At 38.9% G+C, this 19,669-nt stretch overlaps 1 protein-coding gene across 3 annotated transcripts in view; it reads right to left on the bottom strand.

Annotated features, from left to right (window-relative positions):
- Nucleotides 1–19,669, bottom strand: part of BZW2 (basic leucine zipper and W2 domains 2) — a 57,191-nt gene that overhangs the window by 14,251 nt on the left and 23,271 nt on the right. For all 3 annotated transcript variants that reach the window (XM_065051217.1, XM_065051216.1, XM_065051218.1), the window contains 5 exons: nt 16,276–16,452; nt 15,053–15,156; nt 12,351–12,416; nt 4,836–4,971; nt 1,270–1,379 (listed from right to left, as the gene is read on the bottom strand). In XM_065051217.1, coding sequence (XP_064907289.1) covers nt 1,270–1,379; nt 4,836–4,971; nt 12,351–12,416; nt 15,053–15,156; nt 16,276–16,452 — 593 coding nt within the window. The remainder of the gene's footprint in view (nt 1–1,269; nt 1,380–4,835; nt 4,972–12,350; nt 12,417–15,052; nt 15,157–16,275; nt 16,453–19,669) is intronic.

The raw sequence follows: 19,669 nt of genomic DNA, 5'->3' as shown, positions 1-19,669 counted from the left end.
TCAAAGACACCATCAACCTATGATTTATGAAAGTCCAGCTACTTAGAAAAGTTATAATGATTCTTAAAAATTGCTACAGCAAATGCCCCATCTTGGTAATGAATTAATGGCACTTGCCTACCATCCAGTTCTTGCTGTCTAACAATGATTTGTGGGATAGATAACACTTTTTTTACAAAGAAGCTAGAGATCCTCAATCTGTTTCCTTACTGAAAATGAGATTAAGAAGAAACTTTAATGAAGACAGCTATGCTAGGCAACATTATCTGATACATTATAGTTGTTTAATATAGCAGCATAATGAAAGCCAATAGCTGAAAGTTTAAGTTAGTCAAGTTTGAAACAGAAATAAGACGCAGTTTGCTTTTCTTCCCCCTCTCTAATAAACAGTGTAACTAGCCCATTTCATAGCTTTATCGCAAATTACTTATGACTTGGACTCTTCAAATCAAATACAAATTGAAGAGATGAAGGGGCGGGGGGGTTGCTTCACTTCTGAAAGATTCTTGCCGAATCATAAATTATAGAGGTAGAAACAGGAAATGCTGCTGAAATTCTCCAGGCAGTGCTACACAGGATGTAGCACATTTGATTGGATTAACACAGCAGCAATCTTTTTGAGGATTAAAAAAAAAAAGCCCTATTGATCTTCAGAAAGACACTGTGAGAGAACGGCACACAACACTGCTGCATATTCATATATCCTCTAAACAGCTCAGGCCACTGCTACAAACCCAGAACACAGGTTTCGAGTCCAAAGGCTGACAGCCTTCCTGCATTGCTGCTACCAGGTCTGCTGGCACCACTGCAGGACCAGTTATGCTGCCCAGATGGCTGTTGCTGCAGAAAATGAGCTTACTGTGCTTTTGCTATACTATTTAAACACTGTCGCTTTGGAACCTATATTATAATCACAAACCTTTATACTTTATTATTTACATGTCTCAAAAGAACCACAAGTCCTCATGGACAGTTGCAAGTGGTGTGTGTTTTGTTAGCAGTGGTTAGAAAAAATCCTATTTAATTAATTCCCAATCCCTATATATGTAGTCTCTCAGAAAGCATTAGCTATAGAAAAAATAGAGACAGAATGTAAAAACATGTGGTATTTAATATTCCTGAACCTGTATCAATGCTACAGCCATAACAATACTGCTGTGATTCAAAATATTTAAAAAATTTAAGTCAGTCTGATGGGGAGTTAACAGGCTTACAGCAGACTACCATCTGCATTTTATTTCCTTCTTGTTGAAAATACGTTGTACTTACTAGCAATCTCTTATCGAGGTTGGCTTTTCTTAAAGCAGAGGTAACAGAATTGGCATCTTTCTCTGCCATCCATGCTTTAAAAAGCTTTACAGCAAAAGAGGCTGCAATCCCTGTTTGAGAAAAAACACAAAACCATGCTTCAGCACTTTTCAACATGAATTAGAGATGGTTATAAGAAGTGTAAGGTTACAAAATGGTTACAAGAACAAGGAATGAAAATACATTTATGACAACAGGACCAAACACATAGAGATGAAATGCTATTTTTTTTTCTTTAATCCAGTATTATTTTTCTGAAGTATGCTAGATTGTTTGAAAAATCTTTTCATCCTGTATTGCCCACCACTATTCAACTGTTCAAAGATTTTCTTTGCAGTTGTTTTTCCTACCCTCCCTAATTTACAGACTAAGTCCAATGCAAAAGGAAAAATTGTGTTAAATCAGGAAATGAAGGCACAAAATAACAAAGAATAATCAGAAATAAGAACTGGAAAAAAAAAAAAACCAACCCATATATTCAAACAGCATTTAGGAAGCCCTGGAATAGGGTTAAATAACTTTGCAGCTTCAAGGTAACTGATTGTACCCTGTCCTCCTAGTAGCTGGTAGAACCAGGAACAAATGCTATTTTAAATTAAAAATTCCTTCCTCAAGGCACAACTTAATATTTTCTGCATTGGATCGAAAGAACTCTTCTTCCCCTAGCTGTAGCTTTCCCGGGGGAGCTAACGCGCCATTAGCCTCACACCTCCTGCTTCCCCCCGGCTCATGTTCCTGGAGCAGCACTGATTCCTGGAGCTCCGCTCCGGCATCTCAGCTGCAAGTGGCGACTGGGGGGAGCTGGAGGAACCTGCAAGGTCTGGGAGACCCAGCTCACCCTTGAGGAAGGTCCCCTCTAGGCCAGCTACCCTTCTCCATACTACACTCATCTCAAGATTTACAGTGACACTGAGGGTGAGGATAATGATACTGGTATACCATACTACACTACAGCCGGTCATCATAATTTTCTGCTTCACTCCCAAACAGTCCTGAAGCTGCAAGAGTTGATGAGACCTACTGGTAGGAAGAAGCTTCATCATCCTTAGCCACTTTATAGATAGAGATCCATTCTTCTTATTTCTAGGATACACTGGCTAAACGAGTCATCAAACAAGAACAGAAAAGACTGTTCGCAGAGCAGCGTTAAGCTTCATTAACATTCATTAAAGATCTTGACTGTTATGACAGTTTTGGCAACCTTATTGCAAGAGCTTAGTCATAAGGCACAGCCCTTACAGAAGCAGCATATGGAACTATAGGTGCACAATGCCATGCAAGAGAGGTCTACAAATATTACTTTGGGCTTTTTTCACATGTTGTACAGCAGGTTCCAAGTGCAACCAGCAGGATGCAGCCATCAGAAGTACTGTTGGCTGACTAGTCGAGACTGACAAAGACTGGTCTACCAACAGCAGACCTAGGTGTAATGCCCACCTGTAACTGCTAAGCCTGCAAGAACAGGTCAGCATATCCTATGTGCTCATAAGTTCAATACCAAAACTGAGTGGAACACTCTGGTCTCTGTCACCAAGCACTGACCCCAATAGCCATGTCCTAAACCCTTTTTCAAGTTTTAGCTTAAAACAAAACAAATTTTATGCCTCTACAAAGAGGGAGGTTGTTCTACAGCTTCCCTACCCACACGTTTTCAAACTTCTAATTTACAGTCCAAATTTATTGTCGGCCACTTCTTACGCTCTATTCATGTACTGCCACTGCCTTTTCCTTTAAGCAACTCTTCTCTTTTTCCATTTGTTTTGTTTTGTTTTTTTCTTTTGCCCCTATTTGCAGAAAGCTGCTTCAGCCATTCATTTTATTGATTAACCCTATTAACCGCTCTTTGCATTTGCACTAGTTTTTCACCGCTGCGTAGACCTTTCTCTGTCTCTGGTAGAAATACATCAGGTATCCCCAAAAGACATTTTTTCCCATCTATACATCACAACAGAAGTAATGACAACACTGAAAAAGTGTAATCCTAAAATAAATTAGGTATTTGCCCCCAAACTTAATGGATCTCCTATTAGCACTATCTATCCTCTCTCTCTTTCAACCAGTTCTTTGCCAACGTTACAATTGCCACGCTGATCAACTGCTCCCTCAGATAATTTTTTCCTTGTGTATTTTAACCTCACTTGCCTGCAGTATTGATTTTTGTAAATCAAAGTATAAAGCTTATTTTTATATGATCTACCTGTTTTAAGCCTTAATCTTTTTCCCATTTTTCATTTATCTTTGCATCTTTAATTATTCTTCCATAAAAGATCTATTCCAGAACACTGATTGAACAATCTTTTCCTGAAATGTGACACAGGTACATTTTAGCATAGATAAACCCAGAATCAACAGTATATGTAAGCTCCTGACAAAAGTTTAGAGCGCCTAGAAACATAAGTGTATAATGCAAATACAATTTGTTCTAGGATCTGTATATAACAATTGTGTTATTTTAATGTTAAATTTAAAATACAACAAATTACGTGCATTTTAAAATTTTGAGGTAACAGATGCCTCTTGTCTTCCCATAACTAGACCTATAATAGACTCTGATTTAAAAACACTGCAGGCCGTCACCCTAAGACATGGATTAGTGCTTTTGTTTGAATTTTCTCCCAGTTCAATTCTGATTCCGAAAGCTGTGGGTGATGACAGAGCAAAGCTGCAGCTGTGGCTTTTCTTTCTGCAGCATTTAGAAAACAAATGTAATGGTTAGCATGCTGCAAATGCCAACATGAAGTTAGAACACTTCTTTTTTTAAATGAAAGTTAGAATACATTTTAGCTAATATACAGCTCTTTAACAAAATCAAAAAGATTTCATGAAAACCTGTTCGACACTGATGGTGCATCTGCAATAATCCCAGGTAGTCAGTAACTAGTGGAGAAAGACACGGGAAAAATCAGGACTCTCAGGTAGCTATAACTAACTAACTAAAGAAAAACCCTTAAAAAAAAAAAATTATCTCAAAAAAGCATTATACCGTAAGACTGAAAGAACAGTTACTCATTATGTGGTAAATACAAATCCATGGGAAAGTGTATCAAACACTGATCACTACTGGTATGAAGGCAAAACAGGGGCTTGAATTCTTTTTTACCTTCTGCAATACCCAGCTGGCCTGCATGTGCTCTCTATCCCACTTCACGCTCAAATGCACAAGATATCTGCAACACTTGAAAAAACGCTAGTAGGCATGTATCAGGAATAGATGTTACAGTTCACACTTTTGTAGTACCACTATAATGCATATATTCTACAATTCTACACACATGTGTATAACTTCCAGAAAACACAAATTCTTTAGGATTTACTTTTGGTTTTGTTGCTTTTTTTCCTATGTTTGACTGCCCTCTTATTAGATTTCACAAAGTATGTTGGTTATTGCTGTCTGTATAGGCTTCTGCTTTAAAATACGGATTTCTGTTGCACAGTTGAAGGCTTCCAATGTACAAAATATGTTGCAATAAAATACATCCCTGATTAAAGATAAAGTAAGGAAAAAAGAAGATTGTTTAGAACATTACCTTCTTTGACTATATTGTCAGTGAAGAGGCTTGTTAAAATTGTAGCAGGAAGAGTCCCGTTGGCTAACAGGATGCCAGAAAGCATTGCCAGCTTTGTCTGTTCTGTCTCAGTGAAGGCTTTAAGAAACAGCAGAAGCTGTGGATCAGACAAGAAGGAAAAAAAAGATATATTTGAGCCATAGGCAATAATAACAGGTAGAGATGAATATTAGCTGACAGTTTAATTTCTTACTTCTCAACAAGTCCCTCTATAATTAATAACAATCACATCAAAATCTATCCTGAAGCGTGGCAGTGCCATTTCACTGATCACTTAAAATTTCACTTTGCATAAGGATGCAAGCATGTGCAATACAGCCTTACTCAGGGAGACGAGGCCTGTCTTCTCCAAATATACCGATATATGTCTAAAAATAAAAGTGCTCGTTAAAGGCTTAAGACCCACAGAAATTACAGGATCACAGACCTGCTGATTTCAACAGGCTGACAGGCGCCTGCACATCTTTAGACCAGACTAAGCCCCACACAGTCACAGTTCCTTTTCCAGCTTGCAAAAACTATTACTCATGTGAACAATAAAAGGATGAGAAAGTTTCCTGTTTTCCTTTTGGGGAAGGGAACAGAGTGCAATTACAACAGATTTTCTATTGGCTAAAATAAGAAATATATTTCAAGTTCAGACATTCTTGATGCAGCTGGCAAAGGACAGACAGGAACAAAAGCCGCTCTAAGACCTTGCCGTTGCCACTACTAATTACAAGAGGAAACAACCAGCCTGAGAAAAAATTACAAACCTCTCCATCTTAAGCACTAGAAAATCTGAACTACACATTTACCTCTTCAAGTCTGAAATCAAAAACTGAGTCTATTTATATATCTTAATTTCATGTTAAAATAAAATGAATGACTTGAAAGTGTATTGATGCAGCACAATACATCTCTTTTCCTTTACATCGGGAAAGAAGTTCCACGAAAACAAGATTTTGTTGATAGCATTACTGTTAACAGTAACATTTTCTTAACGTGTTGTTAGCAATCACAGTATGGCTGATGGGAAAAAGGAGGTTAGAGAGCAAAGGGCGGCTTCATTCATCGCAAAAAGCTGCTGACTCCATCAGAAGCTGGCTTACAAACCGACCATCAGGGAAAAAAAAATCTGCAGACATCCATGTCTGAGTTGAAAAGGAATTCTCATTTCCTTCAGCTACCAGAGCTTTATCCAGCTACCTTCTGCTGTCATGACACCCCTTTTCCTTCTCCAAATGAGCAATAGATGCAATCAAAGCAGAGCAGCCCATTCTGATGGAAAATTCCCACCCAGTCTCCAAATTAAGGGTATTTTTTAATTACCAAAACCTACTCGTAGAAAGGGACAGAATAGCAGACATGTCCCTGTGCTTGTTCATTACCACAGACAGTGAGAGCTCCTCTCCAAGATATCTAAGCAGCTTATCACTAACTGTAAAGCTCTCTGAATGCAGTGACATTTTTAAAATCCGGATAACTAATGAAGTAAATTATTAAAACTCATGCAGTGTTTTATGAATAGCTCTGCTCTGTATCAGTGAACAGAACTGAAACCCTCATTCATATGGTAGTACTTACATAATAACATCAGCTTTAAATTACAGCTTACACAGGCCTGAATGATTCAACCACAGTCAAACCATTTAGTGATTTTTAAGTGAGCTTCAGCCAAATGATTGCAACATGCAGTTTTAGCTTAAAATAAAAAAAAATGTAAGATCTCCAGGTGTAATTTTATTTCAACAAACTGTGACTCACAACCAAAAATGTAAGGAAATTTGGGATGCAGATGAATGGAATTATTATTTCTAAACATATGGCTGAGAAACAAGTGGTGTGCTGTACTTCCAAATGCAGCAATTAACTGGTATATATAACAGTGCAAGTAAAGGAACTCCAGGGCCACATTTAATGGGAAGACTGAAAACATTTTTACAGTATTTCAGTATAAGCCTAGCATAAAATGGAGGCCTGGGGAATTAAAGCTTTCTCTATACAAGCCTTATCAACAACACTGTATCAAAATGAGATCCGCACAAGAAAAGAGAAAACAGCTTTAGGTTTCTGTGTAGCCTCCTTGACTCTTTTTCCTTCTGCTCCCATATAAGCAACAGATGAGCATTTTGATTAGAAAGTGGTCCCACTGACTACCGTAACGTGACAAACCAGGTTTTTGGCATACTTCTGAGCTGCAACCTCCCTAGGGTTTTGTCAGCAATTAATAAATCATGAACAGTTATACCCATTTATGTCAGACTTGAGTCATGAAAGCAACAACAGCAGTAAATGCAGCTGCAAGACCAGGGCAATGCAGTTCAAGGTGGAGAAGGATCCTAAGAGAACATCCAAACATTTATTGACTCTTGTTTCAAGAAATCTGTGTTTGTCCAAATGTTTTGCAAGGTTTGAGATGATGTGTTTGTGAAGTTCACAGTCTCGTCCCCTTTCCTTTGAAATGTGCTTCTTGCAGGTCTCTTGGAATGAATCTGAACTAGGGTGTTCTTGAACAGTACCCCACTGCAGTATGTTTTGAGCAAGAACCCGGTCTTCTACACATCTCCTACTGCTTAAAGTGCTGATAGTGTTACTGCATAGTTTGTTTTACTAATATTTTTTTAAAAAACTCTCTAATAAACTTAAATATATCATTTTCTGCTCTTCAAGGATATTATTCTATATTTCAAGCAACTGTGAAACATAGGCTAATTTAGGGGGAGACTGAATGATAGGAAAAAGACAAAACCTCTAATAAACCCATTTAGAAACCATCAAAAAGAACAAAACGTTCAGTTCGAAGCTGTCGCTTCAGATTTTTATTGGCGATTACTTTAAGAGCTCTTCTTTTACTGTCACAATTACAAACCTCAGCAGGGAAGTAACAAAATGTTCAAGTCACTTTAGAATAGTACCAAACCACCCACAGAAAGTTCTCCCAGCCGATGCTTCCCTGCTGTGAGCCAAGCGCTGCCATTACTGCTTTTGTTACAGATACAAGCTGATTCCAGGCATAAAATGCGCAGTTCTGCCTCACAATTTTGTATTTCTATCATAGCTATAAGAGCCCCCAAGTATTTAAGTGGGAGTCCAGAATGCCTAATAAGCACAAGACCAGACTTAATGTGCTGTTCCATGCTATTTTTGTCTTTAAAAGAAAAGTCGTTTAGACACAAATTCTGGGCATAAAAGATAGGCCCAAGTAAAGACATGCACGCAACATTAAAAAGCATACTAGAAAAACAAGTGCTTCTGCTCTCCCTCTTGCAATCTGGAAGCCTTAATAGTGAATATTAAGGAATTTCATCTACACAGGGAGTGCGGTGCCTTTTTATATCTTGATTATCTGAAGTGGTCTGTTGCTTTAGCATCTGACAGTCTGTCACATCTGTAGACAGCACTGAACTGTCAGCAGTAGAGAAGGCAGTAGAAATCACAGATACCCGCTGACTGATTCTTGCCTTTCATTTAGCTGACTTAAAGCATTGCTGTTTACTCCCCGTTTGATCTCAGAATGTTAGGCCCCTCTTACTTCATAATTTCCAGCTTTAGAGTTCTTCCATTAGGAAAACGGGAATATAAACAAAGGACCTCATGACATCTCCCAGTACTTCACATGCCCTCATATGACTCAGTAATATTTACTACTGTTAAGACCAAAACCATACTTATCTGCACTTTATCCCAATTTTTTAAATAAAAAACCTATACAGAATGCTCCTTAGGCTCACAAAAATACTACACAGACAAATAATGCTGCATGGTTCACCCACTGACCTGGGCAGAAATAGGTATGTAAGAAAGATGAACAAAAATTCGAACTGAGAATTTTACTCAAATTATTGCAAAATGTTGTCATAGGTCTATGCAGGCACACTGGTGTGCTGGTTTCACTGAAAATGAGTTAATTTTCTTCATGCAGTTAGAAACCTTTCTTTTTCATAGTTAGCACACTCATTATTTGAACTTAGTTTGAGAACAAGAGATAACACCCCAGTACAGTTCATGTTTTTAATTGTTCTGGTCTGAGAGCCAGGGACACTCTGAGTGCTCTGCGCACAGGTGTGAGGCATTGAGGAAGGGGGACATGGATGGGGCAGAGCTTGACTGACATCCTGACTGATCAATAAGAGGATTCCATCCCATTAGCGTCATGCTTACTATTTAAGGAGAGTTGGGATCTTTGAGTCGCTCTCTCATTTCTTCACCTTCGTCAGTCTCTTTTGTAAGAGCCAGGACGTTTTGGGAGGGTTCTGTTCAAGACGTTTAGTTTGGCCTTTCCTGCCTTTTTTCCTCTTTTCTCTCTCCGGGATCAGTTGTTGAGACCAGGTGCTGCTTCCTGGAACTGGCTGCTCAGTGTGGATGGAGTTTGTGAGGAAATGCATTGAGTATCTTCTATTTTATAGTCTATTTCTATTTTATATAAATATATTTACTAGTAGTGTATTAGTATTTTGTTATTTTATTAAACTGTGGTTATCTAAACCCAAGTTTCTCCCTTCCCTTTCGATTCGCTCCCCTGTCTGGGGCATAGGGGAGTGAGTGAGCAGCTATCATGGTTGTATTGCTATCTCGGGTTAAACCATGACAACTGGGCAGCACTCATGCAAACGTAAGCTGCCTATATTAAAAAACAGTAGGTGAGTAATGCACTTAAAAATCCTTGTCTTCTATTGAAATTGCGTGCATGAAACAATTTAGATTTAAAAATGTAGATGTAAGGTTTGCGTATGTCACTAGAAGAATAATTTGCAATCTTGTGGGGAGAGAATTAAGAAATAAAACATCTGAAAGCTGGAAGCACACATGAAAGGGAAAGATTCTGGGAAATAATAACGACAAAATATAATCATGACAAAATGACAAAATTATGAGCTAGAAGATATAAAGCAAATACTTGTACAAATACTGTCATCTAAGACAGTCTTTCTTTAAAGAGAAGTCCCACTGGTTCCCATCTGGTTCTTTAGAATGAAAATGCTGGTATGGCCTTGTTTTTTTTCAGTGTGACTTTCCAGAAGATGAGTTAATTTTCCCCCAAGTGCTCTAGCTGCCTAATGAATCTACCAGAAAAACCACGATTGCTGGGACAATGACCCATGAAACAACATCGAGGAGTTGCTCTCTGGCTTTTCTAACCATCACCTAACTGCAGTAGTCTTTGAATGATTAAATCGTGCAGAAACACCTTCTAGAAACATTAATGTATCTATGTTGTGACCCTTTTCATGGGCAGCTGCTCTCACATGCATTACTGCACACAGTGATTAAAGTACTAAATAGTTAAAAACCCAGCAGCCTCATCAGTGAGAAGACAGCCACCCGAAGTACAGGCCCACACACAGAGAGGGAAGCAGAATCACAGAATGTCAGGGATTGGAAGGGACCTTGAAAGATCATCTAGTCCAATCCCCCTGCTGGAGCAGGAACACCTAGATGAGGTTACACAGGAATGTGTCCAGGCAGGTTTTGGATGTCTCCAGAGTAGGAGACTCCATACCCCCAGTGGGCAGCCTGTTCCAGGGCTCTGTCACCCTCACTGTGAAGAAGTTTCTTCTCATATTTAAGTGGAACCTCCTGTGTTCCAGTTTGCACCTATTGCCCCTTGTCTTATCATTGTTTGTCACCAAGAAGAGCCTGGCTCCATCCTTGTGACACTCACCCTTTATATATTTATAAACATTAATGAGGTCACCCCTCAGTCTCCTCCAAGCTAAAGAAACCCAGCTCCCTCAGCCTCAAGCACAAGGAAACTACGACCAGTCCTCAAGCGTTTTTGAGGCAATGACAGCACAGGTGCAACACACAGGCCCAAACTTTCACAACCACCTTCCTAACTTCTAAATTTTCAAATAAACTGCATTAGCCAAAGAATAGAGTGCACCTGGCACCCACACCGCAAGTCCAGGCCAAGACTGGCACCAGCACTAAGGGTGACGATGGAAGAGCAGATGGAAAAGTTACCCCCCAGCTTAGGACCACGATGCAAACCTCATCTTGTGATTTCTCATACCAGATGTTATCTGACACTGAAAACTATACAAAAAGCCTGTACATAAAATTGAGATTTGCAGTCTGCAGGGTGAACAAGCCCTCTCTGGCACCATGCTGCCAGGGCTAGGGTGCTTCCAATGGCTTTACATGAGCAGCATGACTCCAGTCACGCTGTACCTCAAACTATTGCTTCCTCTGAAGCTACCATATAGTTAATCTTCACATCAGAGGCACTTGTTCCTCAGCTGAAGAGTCAAATCATTATATATTAATCATAGTCTCATCTTGTCACTGAGTGTGCCAAGAGAATTCTTAGAAACTTAGAGGATTCAAACCAAGCAAGTCAGAGAAGAGAGAAGAGGCGGCTTGAACTGACACGGTATTTGCTTAATATGCTGAACACTCTCTGCAACTTGAATGCTATGAGTCAGTGCTTCTCATGTCAATGATTATAGTAATTAACAGCAAGAACACTAGATTTGGGGGGGCGACAGAGGTAAATTTAGGTCTTTAGAACGATGTACTGAGCAATCAGCACCAGTTAATAGGCATGCTGGCCACAAGCACAAAAATAATTTCCTATATGAGCAAGAATGTATAAATCAGAGCCAAATTTACTCAGCAACTAGAGGTGGTGGTGAGGCATCACACTCCAGACTTATCCTGACTTGACCCTCACAGCAATCTTTCAAACATTTAAATAATATAGAAATACACGTTTATTCTTTTAACAAACATGGCATTTTAGTCACAGGACAGGTTTTGCCATTATCAGCATGCCTGTTAACTTAGAGTGCAGCAGTGTTTATTATGTACTCAGACCATTAGAAAAATATATTTACATCTGTTACTAGGAGCTCAAAATAGACAAAATAAATCTGTGTTTTGTTTTTCAAAAACTTCTACCCATGTTTCTCCTGTCTCCTTAGAAGTCAGCATCACAAAACAAAACAGTATCCACAAATATCCACTACAGTCTAACCAGCAAATCCTGAGCACTCTGCCAGTGGTGATGACTTTTTCTTGCACATATCTATGGCCTCAAATACAAAAACTTGTGGCTAGGACTCATTCCACAATGCAGGAGCAGTTTAATACTCATACATTGAGTTACACTCTGCAGAGCAGATTTGCATTTATTCTGTGGGAAAAACCCACAGTAAGCGGTTCTATATCAGGACAGTAACATCTTCCCTCATTAACAACTATATCCCTCCAAAGCACACTGAAGTTCTGCACAGAAAAGCCTGGGATAGGAAGGTGAGTTTGGTCAAAGCCATCAAAGGAAGCATTAATTCAGAAGTACTTTACATCAAGTGCTGCCAGCAGTATTTCCACAGAGCTAAATTTGCAGACTACAGCTGCCACCTGTAGATTCCATCATCTTTTCCAGCAGAGCTAAATAAAATACACGAAAGTGCAGCATTTGTACATATGCAATTATATTAGACACAGGATTAAAACTATTAATGTTTAAAAGGAGACTGCCACCAACTTTACCTTTTTGATTTCATCTTCAAATGCTTTCTCCAGATATTTGTATCTCCTGATGAGTTTATTGAAGACCTAAAGATAAACACAGATTAACAGAAAAGGCAAAGGGAAACGTGACTGCCACTACTGAATCCGTAAAGAACATCTTTGATTAATCCATAAGACAACTTATCCTTTTTATTATCTCCTCAGCAGGAAAGAAAAAAGAAATAGGAAGCACTGATGGCTTCTTACACTGTAGTTTTAGACAATGTTTCTAGGAAATAAGCGGCCAGCAGTATGACATTTCTGCAGTCATCTGTTGCGCTGTCTCTCTCAGGACAGACCATGAAACATCCCTCTATTAGTTTATTTACAAGTGTAGCAATTCTTGCAATGTTTGAAACAGAGAATTGACTGCAGTTTGAGAGTTTTCTTTTCCATACTTCTCAAAGTGTTATTCCTACTCTACTTTTCACCCTGTCCATGGACCGAAAGCAGGGGAAAGGAGGAGGAGGTTAACTCTGCACCCTTCCCCTGGCAATGCAGCTCTCAGGTGTAACTCAACAGAGTGAGGCCGTCAGATAACACTGCTGGGCATCTTCAGGAGATGCAGGATCTTCGTCAAATCCACTAACAGGAACACTTATAACAAAACACGCTACCACCAGGGAAAGAGGAAAAACATTTGACAAAGCTTTTTACAACAAGTATGTTCTTGGAAACACTTGTTCTCCAGTTTTCACCATTTGTTTCCCATCACGCGGCTACAGATTGTGAAAGCAGCAGCAGCGCAGGTGCAGGCTGCGTTCAGATGGAAGAAGAAATTAAATAAACAAAAATCACTGCTCTCACTACTGTACAAAGGGCACAAAACATATAACTCACTGTCACAGGTAAAAAGGCTTATACAGGGAACAAATGACACTATTGTCAGGCTGGATGGGGCGGGAGGAGGGAGAAATTAAGTTTAGAAAGTTTCAACTTGCTTTTCAGAGAATGTAGAATACATCCAGACATCCTAAATGGTATTATTTTGGCTCAGAACAAGAGAAAAATTGACTTGTGCCCATGCTGAGAGGCACAGCAACACAGAATTTTAATAAAATAAGGCATAAAATAGAAGGAAGATGAAAATGTAAGCTAGCACCTTGTTCATATTTCCAAAGAAAATTTTGCATATTTTTAAGTCCCTGTAAATGACAGAAGTACAGTTTATAGGCAAATCATTTGCTAAAATATAAACGGTAGCTTTAGTCTTTTTTCTTGAAGACTTTTCACTCTTTGAACTGTTTCCATGATTAAAACCACAAAAAGTAGCCACATGACCAGTTCATTTGGGACTCAAAGTAATAAACTACCTAGAAGATAAAGAAGCTCTAAATGCTATTTTAGCTTAACTCCACGTTTTCATAATACAATATGCATTAAAAACCTAGCGAAGTCAATAAAAGGATACATCTCTTCATTCAGGTATTATCTACAAAATGTTCATTTATTTGGTGGCTTTTGGTTTGAAATTCAGCTAATACATTGAAAATTCCACTGCTTCAAATCCTGAAGCCTTCTTTGCCATTTTCCAACACGCAACCTTTTATTTTAAAATTCATTTTCTCCTTGGAGGACTGGTACTGCCAATTTTTTATTATTAAAGTATTAACATTCCAGAAGGCAGAATCAATGCTTTTACTAATAACAGAGATTTCCCTATGGTAGAATACCTTGTTTTAAGATAATATACAGCTGATGCACAAGATGAATTGATTCTCTTTCCAGAAAAAAAAAAAAAGTATAATTCACTTCTTGAGCTTATCAAATACACGTGTTTAAAGGAATTGCTGCTATTTAGCAAAAATTCGTTACCGATGCAGATTCTGATCCCAGCTCCTTTTAAATCAACCGGGCACCTTTGCAGCAGCTTACCACCCTCAACACCTTAGCAGGGACAGTGGCTTTTATGTTTTCAATTACTGCACCCTAATAATAGCTAGTTATTTAAAAATATAAATATGCTACTTAATTAACAATAAACTTTTGACATGTGGGAGTCTCAGTAGTATTGCATTCTTATGCAATCCTATTTGTATCCAGAATTGTCTGGTAGCTTTGAACTTTCAATAGAATTCACTTACATACAGTAAGTATTTTCTCATTTAATCATTATCTTCCATTAAAGAGTTATGCCATGTTAGCTTCTCTTCAATAATGCTCTAGGTTTCATTGCTTTTTGTGTTAACTTCACATAGGCCCATTTGTGCTTTATTCCTGCAAAAGGAATTATATATCACATATATAACAGAAATGAAAGCTCTTGGAATATATGCCCAATTCCGAACTAGTTATACAACTAAAGGTCGTAGGCGTGAATTTTATATTTTTTGTCATTCATACACTTCACGTGTTTCTAAAAATGTGTTCACACAAATCTTTCAGGCTGCATACAGAAAAGGTCAACAAAAATAATAGGATGGTGTCTAAAAATATACTGAACCAACAGCAGTCTGAAATAAGGATGAACGCTTTCTGTAAAATAAAGCATTGCTAGCTGTGATCAGATTATCTTGGGCATCCTATTTTCTTACCTAAAATTTAGAGGTTAGGGCAGATTACTGGTTAACTGGATTTTCAATTGCCCTGTAACCAGCCTACTGCCGCCTAAACAGTCTGCAGATGTTCCACTGTAGTCCTTCCATAAATGGAAAACAGTAATCAACCATGCCTTTACTGACCTGAGCATAATTTCGGATGGCATCATGATCTTCATCTGCAAAAAATACACAGTGGTTGGTCATCTTGGTCTTGTCATTGTCATCAATACGTGTGCCTCCAGGAGCTAAAATAAATAAATAAATAAATAAAGCAAGAAACGATTTCTCTCTTTAGAATATATTCTATAATTGTAACATTTAATAAATCTTGTGTTAGTATCACTGAGGCAGAAGGCAAGGGTAAGAGCGAGCAGGGGAGAGGGGGGAACAGAGAGCCCGAGCTGTGCGAGGCTGTGGTGTTATGTGACAAAAGGGACAGGCTGGCTGATATGCTGCTCCTTAGATCACACAGACCTCAGAGGACTGAGAGATTTTGAATATCAGCTGGTTTTGAGAGCACTGAGTGTGATCAAATAAGTATGGGTTGAAGCATAACCCTCACTCATATTTTAATTACTGCTTTAAGCACCACAATAAAATAAATCCTTTCCAAAGAGAAGAGTATTAGCACTCTCTTACTAATTTGAGGACTTCCCCTCTAATGCTTACCAGGCCTGTGTAAACATTCAGAACACTGCTGCCAAAGTTTTCTCCTGGCTTATTTTGTTGAAAGCTTTTTTCCTAGATATTTCCACTGGCTTCTGCTTCCTGCATTACCTCAAGTTTTACAAAAACATATTTTCTTCTTACATACTAAAGAGCAGGAAGCAGGAATCAAACCAATGTGACCAGTAAAAAAAGCCAACTTATTCAAAACACAGAGGAAGGTGAAAGGTATGTTTTTGCCCAAGCAATGGCACATGAACATGCACAAAGCACTCCTTGTTATCCTTCACTTCTCTCTAGCTAACCTTTGTTGCAACATATAGAAAGCAAGCTTTGCAACAGCTAATAACCTGGAGAGTTATATTATACTATTTTATGCTAACAAATTCCTGTTTCCCCAAGTTAGTGTGTCTCATTTTTTGTTTGCTGTTGCATTTATATGCTATTTCAGCTCAGACTGAAGGCTTCTCAAAGCAGTATCCATTTGTTGTGATATTTGCAAAACACTTCACACAACCAAGCCCCCAGGTATTACTGCACTACAAACAATAAAAAACACGATGATATGAGATGCAAGAAGCATCTAGATAAGTGAAATCGTAATACAGTTTAGAATTTCCACTTTCTAAAGGAAGACAGTATCTAAAAAGAAGCAAGGCTGATCATCAAAATTCTGGATCAGGTACACTGTAGATTACCTAGCATGCTGCCAGCTACCAAAATATCAAAGAGTGTGTCGGCATAGCGGCGATAATCAAGCCTTGAGCCTGTTGCATCCAGAAACTTGGCTATAGCCTCCAGGTCACTCCCAGCTTCATTGAGGCCTTGGACAATCGTATCCCTGAAGACTGTGGGTTCAAATTTCTCCTTTTCATCTGGAACAGAGATAAAGGAGAAGGAAAAGGAGAGAGAGTCAATTTTTAAATTTCCTGTTAAAATCCTGTACCAGCCAGCAACTGAAATGACCATGGCATATAAACATATTCTTACCACTCACACCCAAAGTTTTTTTGTTTGGCTTGTATTGTCTCTGGCAATTTTGCAGTGTTTACCCTCGCCTCCTCTCCTCCTCAACGCCCCCCCCCAATACCAAAACACACACAAACATATGGGAATAAATAAAGGGGAGGAAAAGCAACTATTGAAATTGTTTTCAAATTTCATACTCTTACTTTTCTTGTTACACATATTATTGAATGTGTGTATCATCATGCATTGCTGAATCTGATAGCAGAATAAAGGGAATGTCAGTTATGTGCGCATAATCTCACTGTAGGAACACTCCATTTTTCATTTCTTGATATTTTTCTTTAAACAACTGTGGTCAGATATCTAAAATGTTTTAAGAAAGGCAAGACTTCAGGAGAAGATGAGATCAGGGTAGCCGTAAAAATAGTTTCTGCATAAACATTTAGGACCAGGCAAGATAGTGTAACCAAGAATTTACCTTTCATATTCACAGACCTAAGCAGCACAAAGAACACAAATACAGCAGTCACACTGCATTTTCTACAGCTGTCCCTGGCTGAACTCACTCAAGGCACAGTCTGACCCCCAGACAACATCCCTATGTCAAGGCCTTTAGTCACAACAGATGTATAATAACTGCAACCTCCAGATAAAGCTGGGCAGATTTACCCCCACCTCCTGCTGCTGCTCCTTGCAGGCTCTTAACAGCTCACCACAGACACCTGAAGTTTCTTAACAAGTCCTGGCTTTATATAAGGACACATATGAAAAGCTTGTTAGCATCAAAATAACTTTCAACTTCAGAAACTGAACTGTGAGTTGTTCCGTGACACTTGAAAACCAAAACTAGTTTGTTATCACCTTGCTAACACAAACGTTGACACAAGTTCTTTAAAACCTGCACATACTATTATCCAGAAGACAAATGCAGAGATTTTGAGCTACTAAGACGAATGAGGATTGGTAAAATTCCTGTCTAAACATGTGCTAATGCAGTCTGAAACGCACCAGCTGTCCCAGGCTTTTTGGGAGAAGCCGTTCTGGACATTACACATTGTCTGGCTGCAGGTTTCCTTTTCCTGCAACTCACAGGACAGCTTTTTATCACAAACATTAACCAAAAGCAACCGCCAAATGACTTTGTTTTCTGCCAGACTTTCTTCCCCCAATCTCTTTTCTCCTGCCACAATAGCCTTAAGGAAATTAAACGATTATTTTACACACAATGACAAATTTTATCAGCTTTATTATTTCTAATATAGACACATTTCTCTCTTGCTGTTCTTGCGTGTACCTGGAGCGCGCTCATTCTACCTTCTTCAAGGCATCACTTGCCCATTCTCTCCTTCTTCCAACACATCCCCTTCTTCCACAACCATTTTATCTATAAAGCACAAGCAATGCCTCCCCACTCAGTGTCCAGGCCACTCAATGGACTACTTAACTGGTGATTCCAAGGAGCCAACAGCAGCTCCACGGTTGTCAAGCACTCAGAGATACTGGAAAAATGAGGCATCACCTTATTTTCCAGAAGTTCCCTGCTATGCCTAGTTGTTAGTGCCTTGTTGACTCTATCACTCGTCTCCAAGCAGCTTGCTGACCCATCCCCTGAAGCTGACCTCCTCAGACCAAAGCTGAGGATTACTCAACAACATGGGTACCCAGGTACTGGTTCCCAAACACAGCTGGCCCCAAAGTGATGCACACCATCACAGTGCCAACCCAGCTTCTCCTGCCATGCTCAGCTCCTCTCTCAGCTCACTACAACAACCTGAAACAAGCAACAAACCAACCAACCTCCAAAAAAACAAGTACGTGCACTTCAGGCAGTTTTATTTGCAAACCAGAAACACGGTTCCACCCATAAACAAGTATCTGAGTGTAATTATTCTCTTTTGAGTTACCAAAAAATATGTATTATTTGCAGGATAAAAAAATAAAAGCCTGATGACTCATTAACTAGTAAGAAGACAGAGTTCTGTCTTAAGAGATGTGTTTTAAAAAATAATCCTATTTTACTTTTTCAACTATATTTTGTCTAAAAATGTACAATGCCCACATCTAAACTGAAAAGTGTTATATGCTTGGTATCATGGGTAAACAGTGCTTAATACAAACAAACACCATGATTAATATTTCTTAGCTATTTTAAACAGCTTCTTCTCGTGCCCCAGAAATTCTCCTCTCATCTGGAGTACCCTACTATTTTCTTGTCTATCACAATCTAAAAATTTTCACAGGAAGAGGAGGTAAACTCATTGCATGAAAAACGATTTATAATTTCACTGGAACATTTTCCTACCAAGCTAATGTACTGAAGAGGAATATGCTGATGTAGTACAACAGGGTGAGTAAGAAGCCATCATCAGAAGTGGTGACAGTATGTTGAGCTGTCAAGTACATAATTACTGAACAAGCACAGTTTCAATCACAGGCTAACGGAGGCAGGTGTACATTGCAGATGCGACTCATACAATATCCAATGCAGCAGTGCTATACACAGATTTTCATTTTCATCATGTTCCCAGATCTTTATTTCCTTTCTTTTGCGTCCAAGGAAATCACAAAGTACATTTATATACCCCTCCTTACAAATAAACATTAACTCCTCAGCAGGAAGCCCACAACTATATTTCTGTGGAAGAAAAATGAGATGCCCTTTTTGGCCCCTCTTCTTACTTCAAGTTAATGTAGAGGTGTTAATATTGACTTCTTACTAGATAATTTTCTTCCTGAAAGTAACATGCCTCATTTTGCTTAGCTTCTTCGTTAAACTGCCATTTACTTTTCAGCACCAGTTTTTTAGCAGGTATTAACTGTATGTTATCTATACCATGGGAACAAACCTGGGTCTCGGCTATTGCCTGTCAACTTACTTTAAACAATATGCACTGTTTGTTCCTGTTAATCCTTCGGGAAGCTTTTTGCCCTGCAGGTATTTGTCAGCTGTCTGGATACATACATTTTCCTTATTATCTACTGGCATTTCTGCTATTCTATTTCAGAAGACACAAGGACATCAATTTGCATGCATGCAAGTACGGCGCAGCCAATACAATCCACATTCCACGTATCTGCACCATAAGCACAAATCCCAGCCAGATGCAAACTACCGCTGACCCT

Source organism: Columba livia, chromosome 2, assembly GCF_036013475.1.
Source record: "Columba livia isolate bColLiv1 breed racing homer chromosome 2, bColLiv1.pat.W.v2, whole genome shotgun sequence".
NCBI classification, from domain to species: Eukaryota; Metazoa; Chordata; class Aves; order Columbiformes; family Columbidae; genus Columba; species Columba livia.
Note: the sequence above shows the minus strand (reverse complement) of the source record. Positions and strands in the feature narration are given on the sequence as shown.